Source organism: Gobius niger (genome assembly GCF_951799975.1).
Source record: "Gobius niger genome assembly, chromosome: 1".
Classification (NCBI taxonomy): domain Eukaryota; kingdom Metazoa; phylum Chordata; class Actinopteri; order Gobiiformes; family Gobiidae; genus Gobius; species Gobius niger.
Window position 1 is genome coordinate 72,689,288 of NC_136852.1, and position 20,536 is coordinate 72,709,823.

Genomic DNA, 20,536 nt, shown 5'->3' on the forward strand with positions numbered 1-20,536 from the left:
CAGGCGCCGCTTATTTGTACAAGATCGTTTATATTTCCCATCAATAACAAACCTTATGGGAAAAATGTCTCAAAAATACAATGAGTGTGTTAGTGGAGGCTCTTAAAGGGTGGTCTGTGTTTCAGGTCGTGGCGTGTCCGTTCCTGGAGGAGAAGAGGGTGAATAATGTGACCACAGTGTTGCAGCCCACGCAGGTGTTCTTCCAGAGCTCCCAGACTCCAAACACACCGCAGGTCATGGAGATCTCCATCAACGCCCTCACTCTAAAGGTCTGGATTTACCTTTCTGAACTGTCCCTTTTCTAAGAGATTAAAGACATCTCTCTCTGTGTTTGAGGCTAACGCTAACATTAGCATCGAGGACGTCTCTGTGTTTGAGGCTAACGCTAACATTAGCATCGAGGACGTCTCTGTGTTTGAGGCTAACGCTAACATTAGCATCGAGGACGTCTCTGTGTTTGAGGCTAGCGCTAACATTAGCATCGAGGACGTCTCTGTGTTTGAGGCTAGCGCTAACTTTAGCATTGAGGACGTCTCTGTGTTTGAGGCTAACATTAGCATCGAGGACGTCTCTGGATTTGAGGCTAACGCTAACATTAGCATGGAGGACGTCTCTGTGTTTGAGGCTAACGCTAACATTAGCATTGAGGACGTCTCTGTGTTTGAGGCTAGCGCTAACTTTAGCATTGAGGACGTCTCTGTGTTTGAGGCTAACGCTAACATTAGCAGCGAGGACGTCTCTGTGTTTGAGGCTAACGCTAACATTAGCATTGAGGACGTCTCTGTGTTTGAGGCTAACGCTAACATTAGCATCGAGGACGTCTCTGTGTTTGAGGCTAACGCTAACATTAGCATTGAGGACGTCTCTGTGTTTGAGGCTAACGCTAACATTAGCATCGAGGACGTCTCTGTGTTTGAGGCTAGCGCTAACTTTAGCATTGAGGACGTCTCTGTGTTTGAGGCCAACGCTAACATTAGCATGGAGGACGTCTCTGTGTTTGAGGCTAACGCTAACATTAGCATCGAGGACGTCTCTGTGTTTGAGGCCAACGCTAACATTAGCATGGAGGACGTCTCTGTGTTTGAGGCTAACGCTAACATTAGCATGGAGGACGTCTCTGTGTTTGAGGCTAACGCTAACATTAGCATTGAGGACGTCACTGTGTTTGAGGCTAACGCTAGCTTTAGCATTGAAGACGTCTCTGTGTTTGAGGCTAACGCTAACATTAGCATTGAGGACGTCTCTGTGTTTGAGGCTAGCGCTAACTTTAGCATTGAGGACGTCTCTGTGTTTGAGGCTAACGCTAACTTTAGCATTGAAGACGTCTCTGTGTTTGAGGCTAACGCTAACATTAGCATTGAGGACGTCTCTGTGTTTGAGGCTAGCGCTAACTTTAGCATTGAGGACGTCTCTGTGTTTGAGGCTAACGCTAACATTAGCATCGAGGACGTCTCTGTGTTTGAGGCCAACGCTAACATTAGCATTGAGGACGTCTCTGTGTTTGAGGCTAGCGCTAACTTTAGCATTGAGGACGTCTCTGTGTTTGAGGCTAACGCTAACTTTAGCATTGAGGACGTCTCTGTGTTTGAGGCTAACGCTAACATTAGCATTGAGGACGTCTCTGTGTTTGAGGCTAACGCTAACATTAGCATCGAGGACGTCTCTGTGTTTGAGGCTAACGCTAACATTAGCATCGAGGACGTCTCTGTGTTTGAGGCCAACGCTAACATTAGCATGGAGGACGTCTCTGTGTTTGAGGCTAACGCTAACATTAGCATGGAGGACGTCTCTGTGTTTGAGGCTAACGCTAACATTAGCATCGAGGACGTCTCTGTGTTTGAGGCTAATGCTAACATTAGCATTGAGGACGTCTCTGTGTTTGAGGCTAACGCTAACATTAGCATTGAGGACGTCTCTGTGTTTGTCCAACATGTTTTACATTGAGATGGTATTTATTCTCCAGGTCTCTCCCATCATAATCAACACGGTGATCACCATCCAGTCAGCGCTGACGCCCACAGCCGAGACGCCCGAGCAGCTGGACAGCCCGGTGCCCGTGGACCTGTGGGAGAGGAGGAGCTGGAGGCACCTCAAACTCTGGTTCCTGGACGAGGACAGGAGCGAGGACCAGCAGCAGCAGGCGCTCCTCATCCCACAGGGGGAGTCCTTAAAGGTTTGTTTGTGGAGGTGTGGAGCCAGGCTGATGGTCAGAATCACCTGGCTGGAGGATTCACTTATTATGCATGTTTTTAGTGACTTTCACACATCTGTTAATGTTCCCTTTAACCCCTTAACTCCCACCTGAACCGAGCACATTTTCTCCAGTTTGGCTTTACCCCAGTCCAAAAGCGTCTGGAAAAAAGCTGTGAAAATAGCAACAAAACTGAGACGAAAACAATGATGGAAATGTGACAAAAAAGTGATGAAAAATTTATGAAAAATTTGATCTGATGACGTGAGGAAAAAGATTCTCTCGGTTCAGGCGGGAGTTAAGAGGTTAAGGGAAAAGTGCAGCCCTTCATACTCAATTGCAAATTAGCTGGAAACCTTTGATAACAGATTGAGCTAAATATGATAAAATGAGCTACAACAGCTGAGAGAGATTTGGATGAGAATGAATGGCCGTCCCATGAGTGAATTTGCTCACTTCACATTAATGGAGGTTAGAAAATATGCGCTGCATCACGGCACTTCAGAGGCTTCTAAAACCGTGCGGGGCTTTAAACACGTGATTTATACACTTATCATAAATAAAAGAAGACACATATGTCTGTAAGAAAGAGAGTAAACGTGGCTCTTTTCCACAGGTTAATAGTGAGTTGGCGACAGACACGAGTTTAACAGGCTTCCCCTGATGCCTGAGCCCTGACGATCATTTCTTTGTCTCCACGGCTTCTCTCGTCCCTTCCAACAAAGTTTACGGTGGTCTCCCGGTCTGTCACAGGCCAGACCCGCACCTGTGTCTCCGCAGGAGGTTTTAAAGCCTGTGTTTACCGTTGCGGAACTGGGTCTGGATTCAGCAGAACTGAATCGTGCCGCGGGGTCCAGCATCGCAGTGCATCGCTGCAACCTCAGTGTGCGTTCGCGCATAGAAAATAAAGGAGGCGGCTCTTTTGCCGTGTCATGTTTACAACCCTAAACATAAAGATTTTATTTTGATTTTTTTACTGAACGTTCACACACAAGTAACAGACAACTGTGAAGTGAAAGCAAAATGATACATGATTCTGCTATTTTTCAAAAAATAGAAAAGTGAAAAGTGGGGCGTGCATAAGTATTCATACAGCATGCATGAATACTTTGTGGAACCCCCTTTTGCTATAATAACAGCACAAGTCTTTTGGGGTCTGACTCTACAAGATTTGCACATGTAGAGACTGACATTTTAGCTCTGTCACATTAGAAGGAGAGCGTTTGTGAACAGCAGTTTTCAGATTATTCCACAGATTTTCAATAGGATTTAGGTCAGGACTTTGACTGGGCCATTCTAACACATTAATATGTTTTTATTAAACCATTCCATTGTAGATCTTTGTGTTTAGGGTCATTGTCCTGCTGGAGGTGAATCTCCGCCCCAGCCTCAGTTCTCTTTCTGACTCCAGCAGGTTTTCCTCCAAAATGTCTCTGTATTTGGCTCCATCCATCTTCACAACTATTCTTATAATCTCCCCAGTCCCCGCTGAGGAAAAGCAGCCCCACAGCATGATGCTCCCCCCCGTATATTTGACACTGGGGATGGTGCACTCAGGACCATGAGCAGTGTCAGGTTTGCTCCATACATAACGTTTTGCATTTGGGCCAAAAAGTTCAATTTTTGTCTCATCTGACCAAAGCTCCTTCTTCCACATGGAGCTGTGTCCTCCACATGACTTCTACAAACTTCAAACGGGATTTCTTATGGCCTCCTTTCAATAATGGCTTTCTTCTTCCACTCGTCCATGAAGGCCAGATTTGTGTAGAGTAAGACTTATAGTTATACTTATAAATAAAGGAGGCTCTTTTGCCGTGTGCGTTGGGCTTTGCTGTGTGAGTGAAGTGAAATACGACTCGGTTATGTTTATATGGACGGAACAATGTTAAAACATGGTTAAAAGCACCAAAAAAGCATGATTTGTCTCCTTTGAATATAAAATGTTACTACAGTAGAGCACAGCAGTAAGGTCCTTCTCCCTCTCTGCAGATGACCATCAAGTCCATCTGTGTGACTCTGGAGGCTGGTGTGGGCCACAGGACTGTCCCCATGCTCCTGGCAAAGTCCTCCTTCCACGGAGACGTCACCAACTGGTCCACTCTCATCAACCTCCACAGCGCTCTGAATCTGGAGGTCTGTTACTGCACTTGTATTCCATTTGAAACGGGGGGAAAAGAGGAAACCGATATTCAGAACTGTGTGATGTTGATGCCGCCTTTAGGTTCACTACTATAACGAGATGTTGGGAGTGTGGGAGCCACTGGTGGAGCCGCTGGAAGATCAGACGAGGGATGGTTTCAAACCCTGGACCCTAGAGTTTATGGTGTGCACGAAGATCACTTTTACTCCTGGTCTATTTATCTTTCTGTTTGGCTTACGTCTATTATTCTTCGTTTTCAGATGAAGAAGAAGGCGGTGAAGTACCCCGGTATGTCTGATGAGGTGGACTACATCGTCCCTGATTACAAGACCGTCATAGTGATCAGCAGCAAAGACCAGCTGAACATCACTCTGTCCAAATGTGGCCTGGCCATGCTGAGCAATCTGGGCACGGTGAGAGAAGAACACACAGCTCTCCTCCTGCTTACGAGTCAGGATGGTGATACGTATTTGTGTCTCGCAGGCCTTTGCCGAGGCAGCCAAGCAGACGGCCGAGGGCTTCCAGAAAGACGAGGCTCCGTTTGTGGTGAAGAACCGGCTGGGCCTGCCCGTGTCCGTGCGCCACAGCGAGATGTTCAACCTCATCGGACAGGAGAGCGTCAACGGGACAGTGGAGCTGCAGGACGGAGGGACCGTGGGCATGGACTATTCGGCCACCACATACTCAGACCAGTTCTCCGCCATGATCTCACTGAGCGGGAAGGACTTCTTCATCCAGCCCAGTTAGTTATTATGTACACGTGTAGAATGATCAGGCTGCCTTCATGTTTCTATATAACACCTCATTTACACTGAGTACGTTATGTTCACGGTCCCCTTTTGTAATAATGTAGGCTTTTAATCACATAATACAGTAATGCTTGTTTTTTTAGTTAACCTCTTAACTCCCGCCTGAACCGAGAGGATCTTTTTCCCTACGTCATCAGATTTTTTGTTGGGTATTCAACTTATTTTTGTAACTTTTTTGTCATTTTTTATTGGTCATTTTTTGGTCACATTTTTGTCATTGTTTCATCAATTTTTCGTCACTTTTTTGTCAATGTTTTCTCACTTTTTTGTCATTTTTTTGTTACATTTTTGTCATTTTTTTGTCACTTTTTTGTCATTTTTTTGTTACATTTTTGTCATTTTTTTGTTACATTTTCGTCATTTTTGTGTCACATTTTTGTCATTTTTTGTCACATTTTTTCGTCATTTTTTTCTCACATTTTTGTAATTTTTTTGTCACATTTTTGTCATTTTTTCATCCATTTTTTGTCATTTTTTTGTTAAATTTTTGTCATTTTTTGTTAAATTTTTGTCATTTTTTTTCATTTTTTTTTCATTTTTTTTTCATTTTGGTCACATTTTTGTCATTTTTTCATCAATTTTTCGTCAATTTTTTGTCAATGTTTTCTCACTTTTTTGTCTTTTTTTTGGTCACATTTTTGTCTTTTTTTCGTCAATTTCTTGTGACATTTTTGTGACATTTTTGTCACTTTTTTGTCCATTTTTTTCTTCTCAGTTTTGTTGCTATTTTCACAGCTTTTTTCCAGAAGCTTTTGGACTGGGGTAAAGCCAAACTGGAGAAAATGTGCTCGGTTCAGGTGGGAGTTAAGGGGTTAAAAATGGAATATAAGAGCTTACTTTTTTAGGCAATGCTCAGTGTTAATGTCCCTGCGCCTCAGGAATCATCACATGGAGCCGTGATCTGCCAGCCGGTGGCCTGTGTCCTCTCTTCTCCGATCATCACCATCCTCATATCCAACGTCTGAAGCAAACGTGCTCTCAGTCTCGGAGTTTCAGATCGTAGCGAGTTCCAACCGTTGTTTTGAAGAGGTTGTTTATTGTTTATTGTCCCACCGATATTTGGAAAAGCAGTTCCGCCTTGTTTATGTAAAAACTAGGCAATTATCCCGTGTTTTCCCCTTTTGATGGGCACATGGCTCATTATGCAGAATAAACAAACTACGTATGTAAAACAGGCCGTGGACATAAGGTATTCGGTAAGACTTGAAATATAATAAGTGGTTCCTTAAACTTGCTACATTAATCCTCTATTACAGTCCTGTAAACTGCAATCTAACAATCGTATCATTAAGAAATAAAGAATTAATGGTTTAATGTTTAATTGTGTCCCCAGCTCCAGTCGGCCACACCTCCACCTGTGTGATCCCCCTGATTAAAGTGGGCAGGGGGCTGTACAGCGTGGTGCACAGAGACTCAGGAGTTACCCGCTTCTTAGTCTGTCAGATCTCCTCTGTGGAGGGCAGCAAGTACATCAAGATCCGCTCTCCTTTCCAGGTGCGTTTCATTCCACAGTCACACCCTGACCTGGTGCAGGAAATGCCCCATCATTTTGTAACGATGTCTGTCCTTTGCAGATCATAAATCACTTCACCATTCCGTTCAAAGTATTTGAAGGGTCCACGTGTCTTGGCACTGCGCTCCCCACTGAGGAGTTCTGTGTGCCCTTGGACTCATACAGGTACGTAATGCATGTTGAAATAGTTTAGCAGAAAGGTTATTTACCAGCCGGATGCTTTGTAATGAAGGCCGTTGAGCTCGTAAGGAGGAGGCTTTCACAGAGAAAAGGTCACTTAAATGTGTGGGAACAAAATACCTTTTGTTTTTTAAGCACTCCCTTTGAAAACTATATACAGTGGGTGAAATATTTCTCAAGGTGGTGTGGACATGACATTTTTACCGACCCTTATACCCCCCTCCCTTTTTGTGGTTTCTGTGTTCCACATTACTGGATACATTTATACATTTTTGCTGTGTGGTTCAGTGTTGTTGTTTTTTTTTTCATGCCATGTTTTTAAAAGTAAAAAAAAAAGCAGCGAAGCTAGACATTTGAGACCTATACATTTCTTCTGAAACATACTGAAGAGGCACCAAGAGCCCTCCACACCTGAAGCACAGTGGAGGCGCTACAGGAAACTAAAAAATGGACAAATGAGGAGGTATCTAGATGGTGAAAACCTGTTGTGAAGCGGAGGGAGCTCCGGAGGGAGAGGAAGGAGAAGGTGGAGGAGACCCAGGAGACGCTCTACCATTTCAGAGGCAGTGACAACCGTGCTCTGGTTTCCACTACCTTTAAAAACATGCTGGTCTGGTTGGCCCACGGTGGCTCAGACGCAGCGGCTCAGGACTAACCCAACACCTGAATTTCATTGACTTGAAATGATAAAACTTACTCACTTACTTTGCTGCGAAACAGCTGCACAGCTGTTTCACTAAAGAGTAAAAATAAGACGGTAAGAAAAAAAAAGTCTGTGGCTTTAGTGAAGCTATGGCGAGTGTTTTCGAGGATTAAGCTTAGCAAGATATGGAGAGGTGAGGAAAACATTTCCTGGATACGTAGGACACAGGAGGAGCTTTTTGGGAGATCCAAAGATATCTCAAAGATGTGCTAGTGGCACACAACTTGTATGTTTTGATGGGAGAACAACATAGTAACATGGGATAAAGCTCTAAAAAGTTGATTTTGCACTCCCCCTTAAAATATTCTTATGCAGTGATGCTCGCAGGCTGACCAATTCTTTCAAAGAACACAATATGGTTCTCAGCAGCCATCGCTTATCATTCTAAACTTCATTGTTGATGGAAAATGTGTGAAAAGTTCATAAATGTCATGCAGCCAACACTTACTTCTTCCAATGTTATGTAAACGTATGGTGATGTTTTTTTATTTGTTATTTTCTGGCATTGTGTTCTTATTACTACTCTTACCTCTCTGCGCTCCTCAGGTCTGAGCTGAGCCTCCAGCCGGTGACCGGAGAGGACATGGACGTGGAGAACGACGAGTCCGTGTTCGACTGCTCAGAGGGCTTCTGTTACGAGGACCTGAGTAACCAGCAGCCGGAGCAGAGGATCCAGCAGATCTGCCACTGCCGCTCCAACCACAACCAGGTCCTGACCGTCAACATGGTGCCGCTGAAGGACACGGTGACCTTCAAACACACGGCAGGAGCAGGCGAGAACTTCGACGTGCCGTTTGTCCTGCACCTGTGGCCTTCCGTAGTGCTGCGCAACCTGCTGCCCTACCCCATCACGTACACGCTCAAGGTGCCATCGACTTGCTGGCATGTCGTTTGTTTAAAGAAAAGTGTTTCGTAGCTTGTTTTTTATCACCTTCTCTGTGTGATTGACAGGACAGTGGAGAGTCCCCCCCTGAGGCCACTCTGGAGCCCGGTCACTCAGCACAGCTCCACACCGCAGTCATAGACCAGTCCAGTCTAGACCTGCGCCTCATCAGCTACCTGGCTCAGGACTGGACCTCAGAGTACAGGTGAGGAGACCGGGCAGGGCGGTACGGCCTAGCATTTACATCACGGTAAAAACAGGCTAAACAGTGAACTGCAATTTAGATTTATTCATTTTTTTTGCCATAAAAGTCCATGTAAAAGTGGAATGATATGGTATAGTTGAGTGAAGCCTTGTAACACTTTCCTGGCAAAAAAGTCTCGTAAGGTTCGAATACCTCTTATCGACAAGCTTCATTATTGCACTTCTCATAAACTAGGGATGCACCGATACCACTTTTTCTAAAACCGATACGAGTACGAGTACTTTGATTTAAGTACTCGCTGATACCGAATACCGATACGAGTACAAGGCATTTTCAACATTGTTACTTTTTTTTTTATTTCACGGCAGATTGGTTTGTAATTAGCTAATTTACTCATGTACATTTCCTTAAGTAAAGTGGGCGACACATTTAAGAGCAGCTATATTAGAATTGTGCTGATGCCATTTAGGCTATTTATTTATTTATTTTATTTTCATTCAATATCCATCATAGACAGAAAAGCCCATGTCCAAAAGCTCCCAATGCCTGTGCTTTATTCATTTATGTATTTTGTATATTTTAGTGTTTGTAGTAACTTAGCGAGTAGCTACAGCGTTTTCATTGTTCTGCTGCAGCTCATTTTGGCTCAATATAAACATGCTGTATGTCTTTAAGTTGGATTATCTGAGGACCTTTTAGTCGCTGGGTTAGTTTTTCAGATGAATAAACCCCTGGGCATAAAACGTCGTCAGAATGGCCAAAACTGCTAGCCGCGAGTTAGCAACGTTAGCCTGTCTGTTGTAAAGACTGCAGACGCTGCAGCGCTAACAACATTAAGCTCTGGTTAAATCCAGCACAGACTCTGGTTTAGAGAGCGCAGTCTGTAATAAAGTCAGCTCCATGTGGAATATTGTATTTCCACTAAAGAATTCTCCAGTTTGTTGCTTCTTCTCTCCTCAGCTGAGAGCTGCGCCTCGTAGGTGCGCTGGCCGTACGTCAAATGGTATCGGTTTCTGGTATCGGGACCTCATGAATGAGTACGAGTATGAGTACAAGCATGTGGTTTCGGCCCGATACCCGATACTGGCATCCATATCATAAACATAACTCAAGGAAAAGACATTTAAAACAGGCGTGTAGCGTTTGCAGCTTGATATTGATGTTTGAATGATCAGATCAATCACAAGCCGATAAATTAGAGTCATTTTCTCTTTTCATGGAGCTCCAGTGGGCGGGGACGAGTTGTGTTGAAGCAGCGATGCCAGGAGTAAAAAATAAAGCATTTAATTGTTTTAGTAGCACAATATAGAATAATTTCAGAACTGTGTCGTGCCTTTTCTAGTTACAGTTATGTGTCGAAAAAGAACCTGCTGAAAAAAATCAAAGAAAGTGACAATTTTAGAAGCACATGAAAGAACCTCATTGTTAACATAATTTTAGTGAATAAGGGAAATGTTATGATAAATTTAGCTTTCTTCATTGTCCTACCCACAGCTTTCTCTAGTCCCGAAGTGCTTTGGAGAAAACGCTGCCCTTGGGAAAGAGTTTACATCACTCGTCTTTCATTTACTTTCTTCCCTCACACCGCACTTTAATGCCCAAGTCCATAACGGAAACATCTAAGCCTAAGCCCGTTTAGGTCGGGTTTGCTCCACCGGCATGAGAAAAGAAACTCTAACTGCGTCCTGTTGCTCTGTCGCAGCCTCCGAAGCGAGCAGGAGGAGATCACCTTCACCGTGTTCAAGTCTCTGCGGGAGGTGGAGGACGACGTGAGCGACGGCGTGGAGATGAAGAGAGCGGAGCTGGATATAGCCGTTCACATGCACTGCGATCAGGGCCAGACGGTGGTGGCCATCCACTCTCCGTACTGGATGATCAACAAGACGGGGCGCCTGCTGCAGTACAAGGCCGACGACATCCACCGCAAGCACCCCATGGACTACGACATGCCCCTGCTCTTCTCCTTCAAGCCCCGATACTTCTTCAAGAACAACAAGGTGCTGCCAAAACCCTCAATCATACACTGCGTTCCAAATTATTATGCATTTTTCTCAGATTTTCTAAATTGCCAGCTCAAATGACAGTCAACATAACGTTTCTGTTCATGAGCTTCAGTTAACAGTTTAAGGGAGGCCGGATAGAAGGTTTATGCACAACTGCAGCCTCTGGAGGGTCCTACACCTTGATGTTCGGGAGACTCCAGAGGCACCAGCAGCTTCAGATAGCTGTTTTTGTAGCAGCTGTTCTCTTCATCTGATTTTGTCTGGCAGAAACCGTCCTCATTGTGCCTTAATCTGCACAAACCCGTGTGTGTCTGAATCATCCACAAATCTCTTATCTGTATGATGATTATCTTTCATGAAATATCAAAGGTTTTCATACCTAGACCAAGGCATTCAACTATTTCACATTTTTCATCAGCAGAGAAATCCTTTTTCTTTCCCATATTGCTTGAAAATGCTGGTCTGCTTAATGTGGAACATCCTTTTTCAGTAGTTTTTCCCTTAACTGGGCTTAACCTGAAAACTAATCACAGGTCTCTGAGATTGATATCAGTGATTCAAAGAGTCTGAGACACAATACCATCCATGAGTTTCATTGAAAAACGTTTATGACACTGAAATACTAATATTTCAGGATTTTTGACATAGGGCCTAATTTTCTAGTTATCCAGTGAGTGTTGCAGATTTCTGTAGATATTTTTTTTGTAATTTATGCAGTTCTTCTGTTTGGAGAGTTTCGTGGCGCTAGGCTAGTGCAAGGCTAGCGCATGTCTATGGTATCAGCTAGCCTGCATTAAAAACAGTTTGACCGCTCCACAGAGCACCTGAGGCAAATCACTTATAACACCAGACTAACCATATAAATGTCTGTGCCAATAGAGTAATTTTAACCATTTTGCATTTAAAATATCTTATTTTTGAGCAGCATCAGCTTTGCGGTTGTATAAGCTGCGCAGCGGCGGAGTGATCTGCTAGAAAATAGTCCCTCAAAATGTGATGCAGGTCAGTTATATTCCAAAAATTATTCTATCGACACAGACATTTATATGGTTAGTCTGGTGTTAGAAGTGATTTGCCTCAGGTGCTCTGTGGAGCGGGTCAGACTGTTTTTAATGCAGTGTAGCTGATACCATAGAAATGCGCTAGCCTTGCACTAGCCTAGCGCCACGTAAATCTTCAAATGTAAGAACTGCATGAATTACAAAAAAAATAGCTGCAGAAATCAGCAACACTCTGGATAACTAGGAAATGAGTCCCTATGTCAAAAATCCTGAAATATCCCTTTAAGACTTGACATTTTGAGATCATTTGATAACATGTACAATGAACTTTTCCAGGTGCGCCTCATGATCTCCGACAGTGATCTCTCCGATGACTTCTCTTTGGACACCGTTGGCAGCCACGGAGAGGTCAAGTGCAAAGGCAGATACAAGGACTACCTGGTATGACGTTACTGTAAATATGAGTCAGTGAGAAAGTAGAAAAGCATTCAGAACCTGCAGTAAAGAAGTATGACCTGGTGTTCTTCTGTGTGTGCTCACAGGTGGGTGTGAAGATCGATGCCAGCAGTTTCAGCCTGACCCGCATCGTGACCTTCGTGCCGTTCTACACGCTGATGAACAGAACCAAGCACAGCGTGTTCATCTGTGAGGAGGGCCTGGAGAACTGGACTGAGGCCGAGCCCGGACAGGTCAGAGCGCTCACTGCACAGGCACCGTGTGGAGGCCAGAGCAGCAGATCTGACACAAACGCTTCAGAGAATATGGTTGAGGCAGCATTTTGCATCTGCACCTTGAGCCTCACGAGTGCTGCTGATTACAAAGAGTATTCACTGGGCTGTAAGCGTGATGTGTCACCATCTCTGATATTGTTTGCACCTATGTTGCAAGCAATGGCCAGTAAAGTTTGACTAATCACATGCATGGGCTACAAGTGGCTGAATCAGCTGGAGCAGCCTGAGAACATGAAAGAAATCTGTGTTGGAATGAATCCTCAGATAGATGTGTGTGAAATCTCATGAATCATCTATTCTACAGAAATCACTATCGCACAGACAGGACCGTTTTTAGTCTATCCATCTATAAAAAACAAAATAATTAAGAAAAGGAAACAGGGACTTATGTATTTATTTTCTGTTCATAATGAAAAAGTCCTTTTTAGTTAGTAGTAAAATATATTAGGAAATATTGATTTACCCCAGAGGATCCGCTAGACTTTCACAAGAATTACTGGCCATAAAAGAAATATATATATAATGAATGTGGCTTATTATCAATAACAATGCACCTCATTTAGACAGAGCTACACAAGTGCTTTAGTGGATCCAAAAACATGGCTATTTCTAATGAAAGAATGACGCGAGAAAAACGCAACAACAGCTCAAATACAAACATAAAGTTGTTGGCGACGATGGAGAGCGGCAGGTGTCACGTGGACGTTCTGCACTTTAACTCCGAAGAGGAAGACGAAGATCTTTATTCATATAGCACCTTTCACAGACACAGGGCCAGATCTTGTGGTTCATAGCGCAGGCTGTCGAGAAGACGAGTTCGCATACGGGTGGCGCTCCTTGCAATCTTCAGTGTCATATCTGGCGCAAAAAGTGGGCAGGACAGGAGGGGGGACAGACTCGCATTGTGATGTTGTGGTGTCCTGTACACACATAACATGCATGATGCAGCGCGCAATGTTTGATAAAGATTAAAGAATAAAAGTGTCCCTCCGCTGCTGCAGATCCAAGATGAGCGGGCGGGACAGAGAGGCAGCCTCGCGTTGGACACTGTTCGAATGCGCAAAGTTACGAAATATACAGGATTTAATTGATCAGAAACTGTCATATTGGCTGCGGAGGAGTTGCAGAGTTATGCAGCAGTTTCAAGAAAACTGTAGTGTATTGGAACATTTGCGCTACAGCTGCAGGATTCTTGTAGTGGCTGAATTGGAAAAAAGAAAAAAAAGTTGCTCTGCTCCCTGTAAAATGTGCTTCTTTCTTTTGGACTGAGCTGTGGCTACACAAGGAGCATCATCAGGAGGTAAAGACTGACACATGATGGAAATGTCTCCTTAAAACGCAGATTAGACCTGGTGTTGTGGCGCTTGAGGCGTGTGTGGTTTATTTATGGAAAACTGTTGTTGTTTTGGTGTTAGGGGTGTGCACGTTGATCTATCAAAGTAAACCGTGCGTAACCTACGCTCAAACAGACTTTTCAAGGCAATTGTGCTGCTTGTAATGAACCAGCCTCAGTCGGCCTCTTTTTCTTAATAACGCCCTCTCCCTAGTGGCGCAGCCATTAGCGCAAAACCTGCACCACATGCAAGATCGCGCGTGTACCACGTTGCGTTTAGAGTTGCGCACGGACTGCGCCAGTCACAAGATCTGGCCCATAGTCACAAAGCGCTTTACATGAGACAGTTGTTCATTCACTCCACACTCAGTGGTGGTGAGCTGCCCTTTGTAGCTTCAGTTTCCCCTGGGGGAGACTGACAGAAGCGCTGTTGCGACTGCACACGTCTGCACCAACGTCCCCTCTGACGCCACCATACACTCACTCACATCATTCATCCTGGCCTGTCCTGCAGACAGAAGGTACAGTATCTATGACCCAAACGTTGTCCTCATCCAGCTCTGACGCATCAGCTGCAAAGTGAAGTTTGGGCTGCAGACGCCCTTCCGAGCTTTAATGTGGCTTCTGGTGTAAAATTAGCGATTAAGTCTCTCATCACTGAAATGTTCAGAGGGACAAATCCACAGTGCTAAAGTCATCAAAGTCAGTCTGGAGCAATTCACCACGCACCCAGCTCTGCCGTACTCAAGAGCGGCTCCAACACCGGTAACTAACCCGAGGCGTCTGCGCAGACACCGGTAACTAACCCGAGGCGTCTGCGCAAACACCGGTAACTAACCCAAGGTGGTCTTTTCAAACAGGCCACCCTGGTTTACTCTAAATGAATTATAAAGTTATTATAAAGTTACAAAAGTGAATTAGTCTGAGAAACACCATGTGCACTTCACAATAACACCTCGTCACATACAAATAAAATAAAAAGATAACTGACCACAATACATTCAACTAGCCAATACTGAAAGCCCGTGAGAAGAAGTGTAAAAAAAATAAACGCAAGTAAAAAGTTAAAATATTTCAGTATACTGTATCCCAGTGTTTCCCAACCAGGGGTACGGGGACCCCTTGGGGTACTTGAGCACTTGGCAGGGGGTACTTGGACTTACCTCAGATTTAAAAAGGGGGACAGAGATAGTTTCAATATTGCTTTCAAAGAAAAGTTAGTTTTTATTATGATTTTGAGTAAAAGGCTTGACTTTGAGAGTTTTTTTTCTGTATTTTGAATATTACACTCTACTAAATACTGAATAATCCATGTTTAGTTGCTTAATTTGTTATGATTTTGGCAGGATCTTTGAGTTGGGGGGTACTCGGAGTATAAATTAATGCCTCAAGGGGGACAAAAAAGGTTGGGAACCACTGCTGTATCCCACAGTGATACTGCGATTGTCCCAGCTCTAACGGTCAGAGTGAGCTTAAACAGCAGCTTGGTGCCGTCTGCTCCGTCAGCATGGCTCTGCTCTTGGCTGAAGCTCTGCTCTAGAAGTTTGTCTGTCTCAGGGACTGCAGATGGAAATGAGCTCCAAGAGCTAAAGTCTGGTACAAAGCATCTTGCTGATTAATGCTTGTGTACATGGTCCCTGTCAAATAAATAAGTTATAATATTACGCCATCTAATTCATTGCTGTTTTATGCTGTTTCCTGTTAGGCCCAAGGCTGTGTCTGCTTTAAGGGCCCCGCCAGTGCTTCTGGTGAGGCAGAGAGGACACAGCACCACCAGGAGGCAGCAGACATATACATAGGTTCTGCTGAGGAGGTCCTGTTGAAATAGAGCTGCTTTTAGATTGAAGATGTTATTATTTTGACTTGTTTTTGAGGTTAAATTCCCCTTTTGCCTGTAGTCGTCAGTTCCCTTTTGGCCCGAGAACGACACCAAGAAGCTGAAGATCAAGGTGGAGGGACTGTCTCCTCCTCAGATCATTGACTTTACTCGGCCGGAGAACTGCCTCCTGCTGCACCTCGACAACTCGGTGAGAAACCCCTCATTTCCATCGTCTTTTCTGCGTCTAAATGCACATTCATCACACGCTGGTTTGTTTGTGTTTTGCAGGTGGGCGGGATCATCGTAGACGTGAACCTGTCGGACCACTCGGCCACCATCCGCTTCTCCGAGTACCACGAAGGGGCGGCTCCGTTCCTCATCATCAACCACACCAAAGAGCAAACTCTGCTCTTCCATCAGAGGTGAGAGGGAAGTGACTGGAATATGATCTTACTCAACAGGCCATAAATGAAACGGAATATGTACAAATGCAGACGTTTTATTTCGATTGTCTGAATGTCCCAGTTTTTTTCTGTATCTGTGCTTGAAGTAGGGATGTCAAGATTAACCTCACGGTCGGTTAATCCACGGTAAACCGCCGTCACATGAAGCTCAGTGTGTTTGCCAAAAGGTGCACACTCACCGGTGACGGCAGAAGAAACTCCGTCTGTGCAGAGAACTAATCGTATCAGTTTTCACATGATGACTGCATTATGTTGCCAAGGGAAGAGTCCCAAAAGAACCATGTGCTGCTGTGTTTGTTATGTCACAGTAATAACTAAAGTGAAACTTTGCGAGCGCCTGGAAATCAGATGAAAGGAAGAGAAAGTATCTTTAGAAAACATTCGCACCAATTTGCTTCCTTTAAGTAAGTCCTAATTGTATTAATATTAATGATATTCTATGACAGGGCGCCCAAAGTGTTTGTCTAAAAATGTGTGTCTTTTTAGGTCTACATTTGCATTGTATTTTATCCGTGCTAATAACATGCTGCATTAAAACATATGTTCACTCTGGCAAACGCCCAGTTTTAGTTGAACAAAATTGATGACAATGAACTGCGACCAGACAATTGCAGCAATATGGTGCAAAATGTAAACAACAAGAATCCTTGCATCTTTAACAGTACAAACTGCTTATACCAGTGAGAGACACATTATTAGCCTGTTCATGTGTCTGGTATGTCCTCAAGCTGTGTCAGTGACCTCTGAGTCTGGACTTGTTGAGGGTCATGACACTAAAAGTCTGCTCACAGATTAAGTACTACCAAACCTTGTAGTTTTACTTGGACTGTTGTTTGTTTGTTTTTCTTCGTTACTTCTCACTACAGCAAAACGAGGCTCATCAGTGTCATGGCGGCGCCTGTACCTACTTTACATTATTCATTTGTTAACTCAAAGAAAATGCAACATTCGATCATTTTAAAAGCGTCAGTTCAGCATAAATTATTTTATAAGTCCGTTTTTAACACGTACCTTTGTTGTTGTCAACAACCTTTGCAATAAAAGTTGGAAAACTGGGAAAGTTGCTACGACTGGGGCTGGGAAAAAATCAATTTGATTTAAAATCGAGTTGGTCAAATCGATTCATATTTTCAAAAACTCTCTCTGCCCTCTGCTTAGAGGAAGAAGGTCCTGCTGTACAAATGTACAACTGTATCCTCAGTTAACTGTTTTATTAACTCAATCCAAATACAGTATAAATAATTTGGATGTTTAACAATCTTTGTTGCACAGTGACTTTTCAGGTAGAGAAAGTGTTTGCCATTGCAATTTATGTTGATGCACATTCATTAATTATAATAAATATATATATTTAAAATATTTTTTACAGTTCAGTTATTTTGTTTGAAATGGGGGGGAAAAAATCGATTCGAATCGTAAATCGAGTTTTTTGTAAAAAAAAAAAAATCGTGTACTGCATCCATACTGTAAGGACTTACCTTTGAGAATGAATAGCAAAAGTGAGAGAGTTAGTATTAACATAAGCGGCGCAAAGGTTGGTCACCCTCTGGCGGGACAATGGAACTGTTCCCCACTTAAAGCCATATGTAAAAGCATAAAGATAAAAGTTCAATAGGTTTTTCAATTAAAACAACCCTTAAATAAATATAAAAATGTGCATATAATGTCAGATTCTCAGTGTTTTCTTGCTTAAATCGCGAGGTATCTGTGAATGATCGTAACATAATAATAATATAATAATTGTGACTCGAGCCGTGACATCCCTAACTTGCACTTTCCGATACATCACGATACGTGTTTCTAATGGTTTGTTTATGTTTGCCGTGGCGACGCAGCACTGAGAACTCGCCTCAGTGGGTTCCTGACGAGCTGCTCGACCTGCCCTTCACAGACGGGGACAGGTACAACCACGGCCCGCTCTCCACTGACACACTCTGCACTCAGTACATGTTCACCAAGTCTGTGGAGAACGTGCATCCTCTTTAATATTAGCAGTGAGCGCAGAGTGTTCAGATGGTACTGCAGGTAACACGGTTCAGCTCCTCCCACCTGCCTCTGATCTGACCAATGAGAATGCTTTTAGTTGTATTTATATGGAACTTTAATAACAGCCAACAAAATGAAATGAAGTTCTCGATTGGAGCAGCTCCAGAAGCAGGCTGGATGTGCCTTTCTTCCCAGACCTAATTCCATCTTTTCTTTTCCAGCGTTTAGTCCTCTCTGTAGACAAACCTGTGAACGGCTGCAGTGGAAAGTCTCTTCTTCCCATCGTCGCTTATTCTAACAACTTGCTTTTCTTCATTTTATGTATGCGGTCGTTGGTATCTAAGATAAGGCTGCACAATATGAAAAAACGATGTATTTAGAAAGTTTTGAAAGCTCAGAACCTCCTTAGGCACCAAAGTGTATCCGACGTAGGGTTTTTAGGTTTATTCAAAAGAAATGTTGTGCAGCCCTTCTCCCGGTTTCTCTCGGTTCCTCTGTGTGGGTTCTGGAATGCTGTTTCCTGGATGCGCTGTAGCCCTCTTGGTGGTTGGCCTCTAACGCTGTACCTCTGGTCCTGTGGGAGGTTAGACGCCGGGTTAACGTGTGTCTGTGCGTGTGCAGTTCCCAGGAGGAGGCTGAGCAGGAGGAGCTGGAGCCCGGGAAGGCCGTGTACTACACCTGGACCCAGCCCACGGGATCCAGGGAGCTGTGCTGGAAGTGCGGCCCCTACAGCGGCAAGCTCCAGAGTGTCAAGGTGCGGCTGCTCCCCATGCTGTGTTCAGCTTTACAAGAATGTTTGGATCTGTTTCACATGAGGCTTGGATTCAGATACAGGAATTACTGTCGTGCACTTACAATATCAGATTATGTCATATGTTTCCTGTTTTCTCTAGAGTGGGATGTAACATTTTCCATCCAAATACGGCCAATTACGACGCCTATACCAGGTCTATAACTGGAATTAATCCAGTCCAAGCCAGGGCGAGTTAAAAAATGTAACAAAGAATGACAGAAATGTGACAAAAAATGACCAAAAAAATGTGACAAAATGTGACAAAAAAGTACAAAAATGTGATAAAAATTTGACAAAAACATTTCAAAAATGTGTCAAAAAATGACAAAAATGTGACAAAAATGCGATTAAAAAAAATTACGAAAAAATGACAAAAATGTGACAAAAAATGACAATAAAATGACAAAAAAGTTACAAAAATGAGTTGAATACCCAACAAAAAAATGATGGAAAAAAAATCTGATGACGTGAGGAAAAAGATCCTCTCTGTTCAGTTGGGAGTTAAGAGGTTAATTGATGACAGAACATAAGGCTTGTTGTTTAGGGACATTTTAACATGTCGGAACCATGAATCTAAATTTGATAGACACAATTCCACAGATGCAATAAAAAGGCTTTGAAAGAGTGTTCAACAGTACTAATACGCATTCAGTTGCCTTGTGTACGAAATGTGCAGTATAAATAAACGTGCCTTGGCTTGAACAAATTTGTGTATTGATCTAAATATTTGTCCCTCTTCAGGACCACAAAGAGGACATGAACAAAGAAGGGAAGCTGTATGTGGTGTCGTTTTATGAAGGTACGTGTCATGTCTGATGTTTCCCCCAGTTTTCTCCCAGTGTTCTGATGATCCCACACTGTTCCTCTCCCTCAGGCCTGCAGCGTGTGGTCCTGTTCACCGAAGAGCTGTCCATCTTCCAGCTGCTGTCCGAGAGCGAGAAGGCCCAGCTGGCTGAGCAGGAGATCGTCCTGTCCCTGCAGAGCGTGGGCGTGTCCCTGGTCAACAACTCCACGGGACAGGAGGTGTCCTTCATCGGCATCACCAGGTACTGCGCACTGCACGAGAACTGCAGTTATTACAGTATATCTAATCATCTGAGTCTGGAGGAGAGGATTCAGTTTGTCTTTCAACTTGGTTTTTCCTCCTTGTCAGAAGAACTGTTCTATACTTTACAATTGTCTAATACATTAAATATCATTTTTATGGAAAGTGATTGCTTGATTTTACGGCAATAGATCGTTAAAAATGCAGATTTGGCTGAAATTGTGCAACATCTGTTGCTCAAAAGTTGAATCCAATTAGATTTTTATTATGAAAGTTTCCCCTCAGCTCTGTTCAATGGAAGGTTTGCAAATCTTAAAGCCACTCCGCTTAACTTTTCACCCAATAAGGCAGCCACATATAAGATAAATAGGTCACATCAGGGGTAGGCAAGGTTGCGTCGTGGAGGGACAATTTTCATTGCCAAAACCTCACCATAGTTCATTGTTTCCCACATTTTTAGGTATTTTATCTCTTTATTTATTCTATTTATTTTATTTATTTATTTATTATAGGGACAGTGCATTTAATATACATTATACATGTAAATATGCCAGAATTAGCCTAAGGGCTATTTTTCATCTGTAGTCCCAGGACAGTTGTTGTGTGTCCTCCTGAAGAGAGTAAAAGTACAATTATACACATTAAAATGCAATACAATAAAATATTTAAAAAGAAAACAGAGGACAGCACTCTCAATATCGCAAACCAATAATGACAGACATTACAACAAGACTATT

The 20,536-nt window shown here is 43.3% G+C and overlaps 1 protein-coding gene across 1 annotated transcript in view; it reads left to right on the forward strand.

The window, feature by feature from the left end:
• LOC306960671 (intermembrane lipid transfer protein VPS13A-like) overlaps positions 1-20,536 on the forward strand; it is a 79,836-nt gene that overhangs the window by 42,527 nt on the left and 16,773 nt on the right. Inside the window, exons 40-57 of the mRNA XM_079553144.1 lie at positions 126-269; positions 1,964-2,173; positions 4,181-4,324; positions 4,413-4,514; positions 4,592-4,744; positions 4,815-5,073; positions 6,474-6,634; positions 6,715-6,818; positions 8,083-8,401; positions 8,488-8,624; positions 10,327-10,621; positions 11,965-12,069; positions 12,171-12,317; positions 15,591-15,719; positions 15,800-15,933; positions 18,583-18,715; positions 19,496-19,553; positions 19,629-19,800. Of these exons, the coding sequence (XP_079409270.1) occupies positions 126-269; positions 1,964-2,173; positions 4,181-4,324; positions 4,413-4,514; positions 4,592-4,744; positions 4,815-5,073; positions 6,474-6,634; positions 6,715-6,818; positions 8,083-8,401; positions 8,488-8,624; positions 10,327-10,621; positions 11,965-12,069; positions 12,171-12,317; positions 15,591-15,719; positions 15,800-15,933; positions 18,583-18,715; positions 19,496-19,553; positions 19,629-19,800 (2,906 nt within the window). The remainder of the gene's footprint in view (positions 1-125; positions 270-1,963; positions 2,174-4,180; positions 4,325-4,412; positions 4,515-4,591; positions 4,745-4,814; positions 5,074-6,473; positions 6,635-6,714; positions 6,819-8,082; positions 8,402-8,487; positions 8,625-10,326; positions 10,622-11,964; positions 12,070-12,170; positions 12,318-15,590; positions 15,720-15,799; positions 15,934-18,582; positions 18,716-19,495; positions 19,554-19,628; positions 19,801-20,536) is intronic.